At 47.0% G+C, this 15,106-nt stretch overlaps 2 protein-coding genes across 2 annotated transcripts; one reads left to right on the top strand and one right to left on the bottom strand.

Annotated features, from left to right (window-relative positions):
* The first annotated feature begins 136 nt into the window (after window positions 1-136).
* On the top strand, window positions 137-6,841 carry LOC116500229 (E3 ubiquitin-protein ligase TRIM39-like). Its single transcript, XM_032205143.1, is given in 7 exon segments — window positions 137-205; window positions 2,420-2,455; window positions 2,457-2,501; window positions 3,605-3,724; window positions 4,197-4,219; window positions 4,718-4,833; window positions 6,321-6,841. Coding segments are annotated over 7 exon segments (930 nt in total).
* A 1,736-nt stretch (window positions 6,842-8,577) lies between these two features.
* Window positions 8,578-12,968, bottom strand: LOC116500257 (zinc finger protein RFP-like). The gene is made up of 7 exons (XM_032205195.1): window positions 12,549-12,968; window positions 11,687-11,782; window positions 11,026-11,256; window positions 10,838-10,860; window positions 10,463-10,578; window positions 9,612-9,641; window positions 8,578-9,092 (listed from the first exon to the last, which is right to left on the bottom strand). Exons 1-7 carry the CDS (start codon window positions 12,966-12,968, stop codon window positions 8,578-8,580), a joined length of 1,431 nt encoding a protein of 476 aa, XP_032061086.1.
* Between the last annotated feature and the right edge of the window lie 2,138 nt (window positions 12,969-15,106).

Genomic DNA, 15,106 nt, shown 5'->3' with positions numbered 1-15,106 from the left:
GGGACATCTCCTGTGTGATGCCAGCTGTTTGCTGTGGTTGCTTGGGCCATCGTGCCAAGGGGGCTTGCTGCTTCTGCCCCCCGTGTCCCTCTCCATCAGGAGCTTTGGGATAGCACCTCTACGTGAGGATGGGGAGATGGGGACACCATCAGACAGCAGTGAGGAAGAAGGATCAACCATTATGAGGGATGAAGGGAACAAAGGGGTTGATCAAGAAAGGAGAACACTCAGGGCTTTCAAACATTGTCTTATTTATTCTGCCTTTAACAGACTGAATCCTCCTATATATATTTATATCTCTTTCCAAAATGTTTTCTTTCCAACATCAGCTGCGAGGCAGATCCAGAGTCTGCTCTGCAAAAGGAGGTGGCCTTTCGCCACAAATAGCAATGCCTGGTTTGGTGTGGGGAGCTGGTCTCTATCTCTGTCTAGATCTCTGATATTTATTTTGAATTAAAAAAAGAAGTTGTGTTGCACTCTTCATTTTCTGCCTCTCTATGGATATATTTTTCTGGATTTGTTTTCAGCCAAAAAAATTAGGAAAAGCAGCACAGGCTGGGGACAACTTGCTTACCTTTCCACCTTTTCCAGTCACTCAAGCCCCCTCTGCAGGCAGTGAAAGGGAATAAACCGACCTCAAAGGCACTTTTCCACACCATTACACATCACCCTGCTGGATAACTCCCAAGAAAATCCAATTTCTCCCTGTTGGCTGTTGAGGAGGAATAAGATGGGATAAATTGAACTGGAGGCTCCTGCAGCTGTACCAGTTTAGATGTTTCTCAACTATAAAAAGCAACCAGAGTGAACAAGCAAAATACAAGTGCTTACATGTTTCTCTAGCTCACCTACGCGGATTCCCTCAAAAACTGATGTTCTTCTAAGGAAACCCAAAAGAGGAAGCAGCATCTCTGAAATAAAAAACAGGTTATTGATTATAGAACCAAGAAGAGGAACCAAAAGAGAGAGTGGGAGGGAGCGGACGACATCAGGCTCAGAATAACAGGTGAGATATGAGTGGGCTCACTATGACAAAGCCCCATCTCACCATACCCACAGGTCCCAATGAGGGCAGATTTATGTCTGGTATCTTGATAGTGATATTTGCTGTGCTGTGATATCTTTCATCCATGTTCTTCAACTTCATGCATAACCTGGTCCCATCAGTTGGGAAGCACAGAGAATTTCACTGCAGGATGGAAAATCTAGCTTTCTGCAAAGCTAGAAAACCTGAAGTTGGGGCAGGAGCTTAAGCATGAGGATTAACAAAAATAAAAATAAAAATAAAAATAAAAATATAAAAATAAAAAATAAAAATAAAAATAAAAATAAAAATAAAAATAAAAATAAAAATAAAAATAAAATAAAATAAAAATAAAAAATAAAAATAAAAATAAAAATAAAAATAAAAATAAAAGTAAAAATAAAAATAAAAATAAAAAAGCAGGGAGAGTGTTGGTACAATTAGTGCTGTGGGGAAAGACTTTAGTTCAAATGGCCTTGAAGGTTTTTGCTCTTTGTCCTATCTCATTCTCTTTCCCTTATCTCTGCCAGGGAGGGGTCTGAAGCCATTTGTGATCTTTGTCACCCTGTGTGTTGTGTCTGAATCCTGAAACCAAAGCAAGTCCAGCTAGAAAAGGCAGAAGGGTTATGAAATGACAGGCTGTCATTGCAGCAAGGAACGGAGGAGAAATTTGGGTGAAGAAGGGGAAAAGATCTCAGTCTGCTCTGCAAGGACGTGCTTGTGGGTTGCTGGTGGTCCCTGGGGTGCTGCGGTCCCACCAAGCTCCTCTAAGAAACAGCAGCTGCTGAGAAACACGAGACAAAACACCGAGTTCCAGTAAGACTTGGGAGGTAGAGGGGTAGAGGCCCATTTTCTTCTGACTTTAGGGCCACAGAATCCCTCGGTGCCTCTGATCTCCATCCAGCCCTCTCCCAGCTCCAACCCCCTTCCAGGGTGTCGCTCTGCTGCCGAAATTTGCAATGCGGATGGTCTCCACCCCAGCTGGTTTTCCAGGCTCCCTAATCAGCAGGGAGAAGTAGACCCGACCCTTTTTTAGGGTGCCCAACCTTCGGCACCTCATCTGGAGATGAAAGGAGCTGTGCCCCAGGCTCTGCTGATGCTGAGGAGCTGTTCTCCTCCAAAGAGCCCAGCTCAGACAGAGATGACTCATTAATTGCCCCCGTTCACCCCTCTGCACCCACCTCCTGAGACTGGCAGAGAAGGCAGCAGCAACCCGAGCTGCTCACCCCAAGCCACATTTCCCTGGGAAATGCTTGAAGGGTTTTTGCTTCCAGTCCTTCAGCTCCCGGAGCAAGCGACTCCCCTGGGGCTCTTCCTGATGGGAATAGTTTGCTGGAAATGGGACTCGCCTCTCCAAACCCGGCCAAGTGATGCAAATAATAATAAAAAAATAAGTATTTAGCCACTGAGCTTAACACAAAGCCAGTGGGTTAGAGGTTGCTTGGAAATATTTCCCTGTGAGCTAAGAGCCAGGGTAGTGCTTCTTGGGGGGCATGTTATGGCTTAATAATGGGATGCAAAAGACATGGTAAGCATCCCAAGGACTCGGACTCCTGCTCCTTTGCATGCATGCAGTTGCAATCCCTCTTCCAAGGTTTTGGCTGCACATCTCCCTCCTGTTTTTCTTATGTTTTCCCCACCCACACCCCCACCAAGCCTCAAAAGTTCCTCACCCCCCTGGCAGCCCAAATGTCTTCTGCCTCCAGCCCTTTTTCCAGGGAAGGCTGATGGTTTCTTCCTAAAAGGAAGATGACAAAAACAACGAGGTGATAGCCCTCAACGTCTCCCCGGGATAAGAAGCTGGAAGATTGACAAGGAAGAAACCCAACGCTCCCAGCACGTCTGACCAAGGGTGTCACCACCTCTTGCCCAGGAGACATGGCGCGAAGAGCAGACTTGCAGGCTCGACACACTCGTGAGCCCAGGACTGGGGAGGAACAGGAAGAGAAGGATCCAGCCCCATCAAAGGGATAAAAACAACAGGTTTTTTTAGTTCGCTTCAGAAGAAATTCAGGCGGATATTAGGTTTTCTGAAGGAAGCGAGAGAAGGTCTCCGAGGAAGGAGAGCTACCCTGGAGTGCAGAAAACTGGAGGATCTGGTAGGTGTCAGCCTCCCTGACCTGTCAGTCCCTGGGCAGTAAGATATCATCTTTAGGATCATTTCTTTAGATCATTTTTGGCTCCTTTGCAGCACTTCTGTGTTGATAAGCCTAGGACTATCAGAGCGTTCTGCCCAAATTCATGCAAAGCTGATTGTGGCTTTTATCAGCAGGGACCATCTTTCCTCCCAAATCTGTGTTGCCTTTTTTTTTTTTTTTTTTCTTTTAAGCTTCAAGTTTGATTCTACCCCTCTGATTTCTTCAGGAATTCAGCAAAAAGTTGGTAGGGATTCAGGCTGAACGGTGAGCTTCTCCTGTGGCAAATGCCTCTCCATGAGTTCCTCGTGGTATTTCCCATCCCACTGCTCCTTTGTTTGCATCTTAAAAGGGAAGGAGAGAAGCTGAGCCCTGGCAAACCGTGCTTGGATTTTGGGTACGCTGCAGGTTCCCAGGAGGACATGAGTTCTTTTTGCTTTCACAGCTGGAAGACCTGAAAAATGAGATTGAGAAGAGGCAAGCAAAAGCCACCACCAAGCTCTCGGAGGAGATTTCTCAGCTGGACAGCCTGACAAAAACACAGGATAAGAAGAGCCAGCAATCGGTGAGTGAATTCCTCTGGGTGAGAGAAGGGAAATTTTTTCAAGGGAAAATCTTTAGGAAGGGGACCCCATCTTTAGGAACGTGACCCCAAATAGCTGCTGGCATGGGCAGTGGGCAGAGGGTCCTGGGTGGGGTTGCTCGGGGCTGTTAATATCTGTTAATGCTCCCTGGGGCCCTGCTGATCTGCAATGGTTTAGTGGGATTATGGAGCAAACCAGACTCTTCTCCAAGGTGTCCAGTGTAGGATGAGGGTCCTTTTGCATGGGGGCATCTCCATCCTTGAACATTCAGAATTTCCTTGGACACAGCTGTGAGCAACCTGAGCTGGCTCACCTTCCTCCATGCACTGGGTTGGAGCAGAGAACCAGGAGGTCCATCCCCAGCTGGACAATTCAATAATTCTGTGATTTAAGTAGAAAATGGCTCACAGGGCAACCTGAGCTTCCTTTCTTCTTTCTCTCTTCTGTCCCTAGGATGCGAAAAGCCTCGTTACCAGGTATGTGGTCTCTCTGAAAAGCTGTTTCTTGAGTTTTTCAACAAGCAGTGACCATAGAGGAGAAAACTCATCACCGGCTGCTGGATGTTCTGCTTCAGGGAAATTGCAAGAGTCTGAAAGGGTATTTTGGGGACCACTGCTATGTGTTTGTATCTGCTCTTCCCAATGGATCCTTTCTTGACCATTTTGGGGTTAAAATGATCAAAGGAGTGTTAGTCTCAAAATTAAACCTCCACATGGCAAAGGCTAGTTTTAATTCACTGCAATAGCTTGACTCTTCTCTCTTACTTAGTCTGTCCAAGCAGGGCCTTTCTCTATCAAAAAGTAATGAATTAATTAATTCAAGCAAGGAAGTTCAGTCTTTGCTTTTCTTGAGGTTTGGGTTGTCAAGGGGATGAGCATCACCATCACCTCATTCCTCGTGGCATCAGATTTCCTGAAATGATGACATTCTCTATGACAATCACTCTGGAATTTGTGGTGGTGCTTTTTCTCTAGGTGTGGGAAAGTGACTTTCCAGCTGCCAGTGAATGTTTCTCCAGAGCCAGAAGAGAGATTCTGTCACTTCTCGTGGAGGAATAGTGCTCTGAAGGAAACCCTGAAGAAGCTTCAAGGTACTGAGAAGGGTTATAGGAGGGGAAAAAAATAACAGATTGGATGTATTTTGGTAAGAGCTGGAAGAGCTGACCTGCCCGTAGCTCATTCTGGACACTCTTTGGGAACATAAATACTGCAGAGAACCTGAGATGGAAGAGCAAATGCTATTCCTGGGCAAAAGAAATGACAAATTGAGACCCACATGACTTAATGCTTCATTTGCCACGCTCTTAATTACATATGTTTTGTAGCAATTCCTGAAAAATGTTCATGGATGGGCTGCTGTCTGTCTCTGCTCCCCTCCAGCCTTGCCTATCCCCAAATTGCCTTCTGCTGAGCATGAGAAACTAAAGCAGCCGTACCTGTTAGACAAAGGTGTGCCTAGACCCATAAACCATGTCCAAATTGGTCAAAAATAGATGCTGAAGGAAGAATACAAAAAATCGGGGCAACCAAACGAGTTTTCTTAGCCCTGCAGCCAGAATCTCGGTGTAACACTCAAGGAAGCTTGCCCCAGGGCAGAGCCCTTGCCTTGATACCTAACCATTTCCCTGAAACAAATATGGCAAGTGGGTTGACCTCATTCATCAGCCCTGTCTTCAGATTTTAGCTCTTTTTTTAAACCACAGGGTTAGCTGAACCAGTCTGGCCTTGTCCTACAGTTGGTGCTTGCTCTAGGAGATGGAGTACTTGAGACTTTGCTGTTTTACATCCCATGTATTGCTTTCCTTGATTTTTTTTTCTCTCCTCAGCATTTCTTTTGGGTCAATGCAGCAGAAAGTCAGCAGAAATACCTGCATGAGCCTGTCGTTATTACTATACCCACTGTGCACCTTGTCTTCGTGGTGATTTGGGGCTTCAAAACAGTCTTTCTGCTTCGCGTACAGCCCTGCATGTGTTGGCCTTCATGCTCCTTTCACCTTCTGCTTCAGGAACTTTTTGCCCTTCTGATGCAAGCCTGAGTCCTGCTGGTCCCCTCACAGAGTTTTTGAGGTTGGAAGGCACCTCTGGGTCCATATGGTCCTACCTCCCTACTCAAGCAGGGCCACCTAGAGTAGGTTGCCCAGGACCATGCCCAGATGGCTTTTGAAGATCTTCTAGGTTGGAGACTCCACAACTCTCTGTGAAACCTGTGCCAGTGCTTGGTCTGCACAGTGAAGAAGCACTTTCTGATGTTCAGATGGAACCTCTTGCGTTCTGGTTTGTGCCCATTGCCTCTTGTCCTGGTACTGGGCACCACTGAGAAGAGTTTGGCCCTGTCCTCTCTGCACCTCCCTTATGGGATTGATAGACCTTGATGGGGCTTCTCTTCTCCAGGCTGAGCAGGCCCAGTTTTCATCTTCTCTTCATAGGAGAGATGCTCAGTTCCTTAATCCTCTTCATAGCCATTTGTTGACTGTCTCCAGTGCATCCATGTTTGTTTGTTTTTTTTTTTTTTTGTATCCCCCCCATATCCTCAGGGCCTCAACCCTGCTCCTCACACCCCTTGTCCTCCACCCCACAGCCAGCATCACCTTGGACCCTGACACGGCTCACCCCGACCTCATCCTCTCCGAGGACCGAAAGAGTGTGAGACGTGGGGAAGGACGGCAGGACCTGCCCAATAACCCCGAGAGATTTGACTACTGGCCCTTCGTGTTGGGCTACCAGAGCTTCGCCACCGGCCGGCACTGCTGGGAGGTGGAGGTGGGGGACGAAGGGGACTGGGCCATTGGGGTGGCCAAAGAGTCCATTTCTCGGAAGGGACAACTCAGCCTCTGCCCCAAAGGGGGGATTTGGGGGGTGGAGAAGTGGGGGGGACAGGTCCGGGCACTCACCACCCGCAAGGTGACCCTCTTACCCCTGCGGGTGCTGCCCAGGAGGGTCAGCATCCACCTGGACTATGCTGGAGGGACGGTGGCATTTTTTGACGCCGATGAAGGGGGGCTTATATTTATTTTTTCCCGAGCTTCATTCACTGGGGAGAGGGTCCGCCCGTGGCTCTGGGTGGTGGGGGCCAGGTCTCAGCTCAGGCTATGTCCCTGAGACACAGAAATCAACACCCCCCAATTTCCATAACCTCACTGGACAACTGCTTGCCTCCCGTGCTATCCTTGGGGCCATAGGGAACAGAAGAAATGGGGGGACTTTGGCTTTTAAACATCCTTCACCCCCATGAGACTAGGGGGTTGATATTGGTGAGGAAAGTGGGGAAAAAGGAAAAAAAAAAAAAAAAAGGAAAAGTGCTGCAGAGGGGACCTGGGGTGTGAAAGTGGAAAATGGTGAGCAAAGGGAAAAAAAAAAAACCACAGTGTCTGAAAGACAAAATTTCACAACATTTATATCACATTTATATCAAGTTTATATCAGATTTCCTTGATCAAATATAGATGTTCCTATCTGAGATAATCATGTTCAAACCAAGTGGTCCAAACTTTGCTTTTTTTTTTTTTTTTTTTAAATAAAAAATTTAAGAGATGTTGTTCACTTGGGAGTATTGTTTAAAACCTTGAGGCCTCATCTCAAATCTCAAGAGCTTTTTAATTTCTTGCCTCTCTCTTTGTGTTTATCTGCCTGTTTTTTAAATCATGGATGGGATATGGGGACCTGGATGTGAAATTTTGCCTAGACATTGTAAGCAAAAATGCTAATTCTAGCTGGAGCTTTTAGCTAAATCCCCAAAACAACGTTTTAATCTAACCAATTTGGGAAAAAGAGGGTTAATTACATAAAACTGAACAGTAAAAGTTATAATGTGTGGGTGGGGAGGAATCATGAGGCCCAGTTGGCAGAGCCTAGCCAAAATGCTACCAACCCCAAATGTATCTGTGCAGATGGATCCTCCTCCAACATCCCATTAGTTGCATGGGAAAATCACCCTACAACAAAGAGTTCCTCCCTTATAAAAGGTGGCCAGTCGAGATGTTTATGATGGAAAGTTCACCCACAGCCAAGCTGCTCCTGAATTTCAACCATTTTCTTCCTTTTCCTCAAATTATTATTTGAAGCCTCAGAACTCTGTAACAAACATTAATAATAAAATATTTCCTTCCCCCATTTCTTTGTCTCTGGTTGAGACTGCCAGTAGATGGGGGGCAGTGTGGCATGTGGCTTTTGAGAATGACTCTAGGCCACTTCTTGGGGCTTGTGGACCTTTCTGGGTGCAGGCACAGCCAACTCATAGCCTCTGTGCAATGGAACCAGCAATGGGACTTAATCAGCCAAAAGCCCAGTCCCCCCAGAAATGGCCAACAAATTTTGCAGATGTGATTTTCCTCATTCTCGTGGTCATGCTTCAAATCTGTCAGATGACTCAGAAGCATAAATGTCCTTGTTTTTCTCCATCTGTTGTACTGAACGTAGAGCACCCAGCCTAGAAAAAAAACATGCTGACCTCTACAGATAAGAGAAACCCATGCCAATCCCGGTGGCTTCCCTTTAATCCCCGTGAACCTGACATCCAGAAGCAGTGAATAACCAGACAGAAGAACGACACAGCGTGTAAACCTTTTTACTTCATCTGAAATCCTAAGACTGGAGAAGCTGCCAGTCTGCTGCAAGATGTTTTGGGGCAGATGTGGCTCCATCTGTCAGCCACCGATACCCCAAACTGGCAATTACAGTTTGGGACATCAACCCACAGAGATGCTTAGCCCTTTGGGGTCACTGAGAATGGGAAGAGGCCAGAAAGGCCTACTAGGAATTTGGTAGGATTCCTCCAAAGTGCTAGAACCGGGGGTGTTGGGGACATAAAATTTGTGTTTGGGTAAGAAGGGAGTGTTTCAGGGGCACAATGTGATCCGAGACCCCTCGCTCCACACCAAGAACCAGGGGTGAACACTCTCCCCTTTGAACGAGGCTGCTGAGAAAATGAAGATCAAGGCCTTCCTATCGACATCAAAAAACGCCACCTGACCCCTCTCATAGTCCAGGGTGATCCGGACCCTTCTAGGGACCTGGATTTGGGATAAAGGTGTGCGCTCAAAGGAGGTGAGGGCCCAAAACTGGCCCTCACACAGACCCATAGACCACAGTTCAATCTCAGGGCTCACAGTGGTTTCTTCTCGCCTCTTCAAAGACTCCCTGGCCACACCAACAGCCCAGGAGCCTTTGGGTGTCACCTCCACCTCCCAGCAGCATCTCCCTGACGTGATGCCCTCGCAGCCCAGCACGGAGGGATCGGGGCCAAATCCCTCATCGGATGCGTCCTGCTGGGCATCTTCCCACCTCACACTCCTCCTGTCCTCTGACACGGCGAGCTGGGGGTGAGCTGTGGCTGGATCCAGGGTCACATTCACTGGAAAAGGAAAACAAAACATTTCCCCATGGCCCCAGGCTCTGCCTTGCTGCTGGGGCTGAGCGGGGAGGTCCCGCAGCATCATTCACCCCATCCCTTGGGATGCTCTACCCCTTTCTGATGTTGGTTGCTTTCCTTATTCCGCAGGACCCAGGTAAACATCAGAAGATGCTTCCCAACGAGCAGGAGAGCAAACCCAAGCACAGGAGACTTTTTGGCTCAAAAAAATGCCAAACTGGGCATTTGGTCCCTGAACATACAGGTATGAGGAACAGAGTTGGCCTTCACATAACTTAGCATTGAGAGAAATTAATCCATCAACACCTTGTGGTGAGGATTCCCTGACTCTTTATGGTGTTTCCCTGACTCCTTATGATGTTTCCCCCCCTCCCTCTCATTTTGTCCTTCAGACACAGAGGCATCTTCCCCAAATGAGCCTCCAACTCATGGCCCATCCCATGCTGGGCTCAGCCTTCCCTAGGGTTTTCCCACTCCCTCAGCTCCAGGAGATGGACTTACTCTTTTCAGGCAGCTCAAACATCAGGATGTCTAAAACAGAGGGGAGAAAAAGAGACATTATCTATTTGATATAACATGCTGGTATCAGTGTGAGTATGAAAGCAGAGAGGTTGTTTTGCCCTGCTCAGATCACACCTTGTGTGAGATGTCTGCAGGGAGATGAAAGAAATGAACAATCCAAGAAGACCAAAAGGAAATTAGAAAAGTTTAGGATTAGGACTATTTTCTATGCTATTTCCTCAACCACGGATTTCAAAATCATTTTAAAAGCAGGTTGCCCCCCAAAAAGTGGCAACCCACTACTCACACCACATGCTGGGGAGCAGAGTTGCCTGGAAGCTAAAATTAATCTTTAATTTGAGTTGATTTTCAGCTAGAGCTTTCTGAATCAAAGTGGGAAGGAGTGTTGTGTTTGTGTATGGGAGAAGATGCTGATGTTCACACTGAAGTGTAAATGCAATCCACGTCCCTTGGATGTTCTTGCCAGTGACCAGGACCCCCTTCCCTGGCTTTGCACTCTGGTTTTTCTGAAGGCTTCCTCCCAGCACAGAGGCAGTTTTAGGGAGGTATCTCAGCATAGATCCACATCACAGTGCAGGTGGAGCCAGCTGGATCTCACATTTCTCACTTGGAAAAGGTTGGGCAACTCTACAAAGGCAGGCAGGCTGGATTCCTGTGATAGAAGCAGCCTGAAGAGCACCTGGGGTTTGCCCAACCACTGTTTCATCTCCAAAAAGTCCATCACAATTCGCCCCACCGATTCCAATAAATATGATTTAAGCTCTAAACGGATGCAATTTGTGCTCCCACAGACATTGCTCCATCTCCCCATCCCCACCGATGCTCAATACCTTTGAAGTTCCTCAGAGTCTCCTCTAGAGCAATATTTTTCTCCCTGAAGTGACTGATTTTATTTTCCAGTTCTGGAAGAAGCAACGTGGGCTGCTGGAAGTTTTCATTTCCAAACCTAGATGAAGAGGGAGAGGAAGGAGAGGTCAGGATGCATCTCTGAGAGACACCAGGAAATATTTTGTGCACACCCATAGCTCAGAGGAGCTGGTGCAGGCTTTAAGAAACATGTTGTATATTCTGTGATGGGTAGTGACATCTCAGCTCCCAACCACAGTCCATGAAACCAAACCTGTGCCTGTCCTGCTCAACACAAGGTCCAACCCCTTCCCCAGCTCGGGGGGTGGGAGAAGAAGCTCAGAAAACCCCATCCATACCTGCTCAAGGTGCCTCTGATGTCCTGGAAGAGAAAGGAGGGATAAGAAAATCAGGGAATGCATCTTGGCAGCAAAATATTAATGAAACCCCGGCAGCTTTGGAGCAAGCACAACTGGGTTTAGCAGCATCATGGGTCAATACGCAGAGCCAGGTTGTGTTAGCCAAGATCTATTTAATAGTTCCTCACCTGCAGAAATTTACTTGCTGGCTCCTGGCACTTCTCCTCCATCTCCTGGATCAGGGTATCCAGGTGCGAGATCTCCTTCGTCAGGTTGGTGATGTTTTCTTCCTGCATTTTCTCTACGGCCCTCTCCAGCTCCGCCAGCTGAGCCAGGAGGTGACGTGCCTGGTCCTCCAGGAAGAGACGAAGCCCTTCAAAAGTGCTCAAAACCTTCTGTCTCTCAGCCTCGGTCTTCTCCTGTGAGGAGGGGACACAAGAGGTGGGTGTAGAATGAGGCAGCAAAGTCAGGCACTGACCATTAAATGCACACCTAGAAAGGGTCAGTGCCCTGAGCATCCTAAAATGTGTTACAGCAGGGACATCGTTATGACTTCCAACACATCCAAACGTGATTCTCCATCCAGAGCAAGCAAACCCACACAGAATTTCCTTGGCATTCAGCAATTGAGCTCCTTTCAGGGCTCCAGATTCTGCTTTCTATATTTTTTTCCCCTAAAATCCAGGGGGAAAAAAGGGGTCAAGCAGCATTTGGCTTGGTACATGGAGAGAGACCCCATACCAATGCTCAGCAGGATGATTATCCATACAGCATCTCATCTAAAACCAAAAGGAGATATCCAGACTCCATCCCTGATCAAAATAAATAAATAAATAAATAGATACTTACTAAATACTCCCAGTTTCTCCTCATTTCAGCCTCTCGAAAGCCCAGGAGCCTGTCTCTGTCTTCCTTCAGTGTTTGCAGATGGGCTTGGATTTGTCCCTGAGGGAAAAAAAAACAAGACCCCATGTCTTTGGAGAGCGCAGACGACCTAAAAAATGGACACTTGGAAGGGGGATTGAGCCTTGCTCAACTCCAGAACTTCTCCTCGTGACTCTCTTGGCCCAGAAGGATTCAAAACTGTGGGGTTGGGAATGCTTTAAATTGAGATAAATGCCACAAAGTGGAGAAAGGTTTTTTCCACCTGCTCTTTTCCTTTCTCAAGTTGATTTAACATACTGATGCAGCAGAAAAGCAGCTTTTTTATTTATTTTATTTTATTTTATTTTATTTTATTTTATTTTATTTTATTTTATTTTATTTTATTTTATTTTATTTTATTTTATTTTATTTTATTTTATTTTATTTTATTTTCTGAGACATTTTCCTGCTGGTTTAGAGAGCATCACACAATCAACATGTCTGTTAAGCGCCAGAGCTGGACAATGGCTTGAATTTCGCAAGGGGGGAGAGGGGATGAAGACCTCACCCCTTTGGCTGCGGAATATCTTTAGTTTAACTGCTCAACCAGGCTGAGAAGCGAGGCAGTGGAAACACCGGTGCGTGGCCAACGTTGTCATTTCAAAAGGGGTCAGCTCGCAAACACCCAGAAGGGGGGAGGACAACGCTTCTGCCCCCGGACTACAGCCCTGGGTGGGGGGTAGGATGATTTGCAGCCCCGTGGTAAGGTGCTGAGAGGGAACATCACACCCTGACGGTGCTGATTCATCTCTTAGTGCATATCTAGGTGGAAAAAATAAACCTTTACCTTGTATTCCTGGACAGCCTCCTGCACAGGAAGCATGGTGTGAGCCCGGTGCAGCCGGGACTCCCGGCAGATCACGCAGATGAAGGTTTCGTCGTCTTTGCAGAAGACGTTCAGAGGCTCCCGGTGCCTCTCGCATCCTTCCTCCTCCACCACATCCCCTCTGGCAGCCTGCAAACTCAACCTCTTGGCTATTTCGAGGACCCTCGCCAGCTCCCGGCTGGGACGAAAGCTTCTCTCCGGGGCCGTCTCTTTGCACTGCGGGCAGGAGAAATTCGCCGTGGACCACTCCCAGCAGCGGGTGATGCACGCCCGGCAGAAATTGTGACCGCAGTGGATGGAGACGGGGTCTCGGAAATATTCCAGGCAGATTGGGCAGGAGGCTTCGCTGGGGAGTTTGGGGACAGGGCTCGGTGCAGCCATGGGGCCCCTGCTGCAAACCAGCACCAACTTTCATTTTCCTCCGCGCGAGGGAAAGGCGTTTCCCTTCCCATCACCCCAGTGCTCGGGGTGGGCAGAGCTAGAAATGATCCTGGGGTGGGACCGGGGAGAGGAGGTGATGCCCAAAATACCTGCATGGGTGCCCTGGTACCCGCGGGTTGGATCTACATACATCAGGGATCTTCCTCTGGGTTGGGGAAAGGGATCCCTGCCAAAAATCGGGGCAAGACCCACATCCTGGATGAGCTGGGGATGGGAACAAGGAGGATTTAGGGAGAGGGCTTGGCTTGGAAAAAAAATGGAGAAGGACATCCTTGGAAAAGGTGAAGAAGGTTTGGGAAGGTTGGGAAAGCAATGGTGGAGGCACACGTGGAGCCAGCATCGGTTCAGCAGCAAACAGCACCCTATTTTATTATTTTATTTTATTTTACTTTATTTCATTTTATTTTATTTCACTTTATTTCATTTTACTTTATTTTTTTTACATTTGAACCATCCTCTGCAGCTGACCCATCCCATAGCTTTGGCCACCACCATCCTGCCCTCTCCACCTCTGCAGAACCAGATGCCAAACAGCCTGAAAACAAATCATTTTCCCCCTCACAGACCCATTTCTCAGCCCAATCGGCTTCCTCATGTGGCTGATCACAGGAAAAAGCACACCCTTTTCCTGGCCTGCATTTATATTTAACCCTTAAACTACAACCTAAGAGACTGAAGAAAGGAGGCAGGAGCTAAAGCAATGCGAAGAAAAGGGAAAACTGAAGCAGGGCAACTTGTGCCTGACAGCAATTTTGGGGTTGCCCCTTGAATTCCTTCCCCCACTTCCCTAATTGATGGCTTGAAGCAATTAAGCAGAAGCCCATGATAAAAGCTTTGATTACTAATTTTCTAGCTGCCCTCGCAGAGAGACATTCAACAAATGTTCCTCTTTCAAAAAAAGAGCCTCCAGCTCCCTCATGAGACCACACTCGCTCACAGCTCTGCTGCTTACAATGAGCTCAAGGCTCATTTGCAGAGGGGCGTAATTATTTTAACCTGTAGAGAGCAGTACTAGAAGGCTTTGGTTGCAAGAAAACAAATAAAAACACACCAAGCCTTCTTTTAGCAGCTGGGTTGGGTTATCTGAAGGCAAGCTAAGCCTCTGGGGAGCTTTACCCTAAGGTTTAGCGTTGACATTAAGGGAAATTAATACATCAAAGTGCCCCATGACTCCCTTTTCTGTGACTTATTGCTGTTTAACATCAAGTTCAACATCACTTAGACATGGTAAATGATGCTTCACCCACTCCTCAGCCTCTCCCTAGTGGGTTCTGGGTGCTCCCTCACCCACCTTTCCCCTAAAACGATGTGCTCAAACACCCCTAAAACACATATTTTCTCCATACTGGAATAAGCAGCTCCAAATCTCTGCTAATTTTTCTTAGGGGATAAAAATCTCTTTGCAAAGGCAGTGGAATCATGAAGGCAGCCCATGGGGCGTAGGGATCAGCAGGTCCACAGCCATGCATGGGTTCTCCTCTACAGCAGCTTGCAAAAATGCTAAAAGCCTAAAAACTGAGCTTAAATAGAGTCCCTGTGCCATGGGCTAGGTGGGGGGCTCAGGTGGAGGCTGCTCAGGGCCATTAATGCTCATTAGTGCCCCCAGGGCTTGGCAAAATCAAGTGACATGGCTGGATTTGGAGAAGCAGTGATGTTTTTCCAGGTGCACCAAGCTCTGCTTCAAGCCCCAAACAGGCACAGCAAAAAGCAAAAAAATGCTGCAGGTGATTGCTCCGAGGTTATGGTGATTATGCAGCTCATGTAGGTAATTGGGGAGGAAACGTGGCTTGTGCCAGGAAGGAAAGAGGTAATGAGGCTGTTGGCATTCATGGGCCAGCAGGAGGAAGCAGAGCAGGAGAGAAAAGAGTGCCCTCAATGCAAATCCCAGCATCAGTTCCTCTGCACGTCTCATTCCCTGATAAATCAACCCTTAACTCCAGATGAACACCCCTCCTAATAAAATAAAATAAAATAAAATAAAATAAAATAAAATAAAATAAAATAAAATAAAATAAAATAAATAAAAAATAAAATAAAAATAAAATAAAATAAAAAATAAAATAAAATAAAATAAAATA

The sequence above is a fragment of the Aythya fuligula genome, chromosome 33 (assembly GCF_009819795.1).
Source record: "Aythya fuligula isolate bAytFul2 chromosome 33, bAytFul2.pri, whole genome shotgun sequence".
In the NCBI taxonomy this organism is placed as follows: Eukaryota; Metazoa; Chordata; class Aves; order Anseriformes; family Anatidae; genus Aythya; species Aythya fuligula.
This window is presented reverse-complemented; position numbering and strand designations above follow the sequence as displayed.

Coding starts and splice junctions, on each gene's coding strand:
- LOC116500257 (XM_032205195.1), bottom strand. CDS start 12,968: ATGGCTGCACCGAGCCCTGTCCCCAAACTCCCCAGCGAAGCCTCCTGC. Junction 11,257..11,686: donor GGAGAAACTGGGAGTATTTA/GTAAGTATCTAT, acceptor CCCTCCTCACAG/GAGAAGACCGAGGCTGAGAG. Junction 9,642..10,462: donor GACTCTGAGGAACTTCAAAG/GTATTGAGCATC, acceptor CCTCTGTTTTAG/ACATCCTGATGTTTGAGCTG.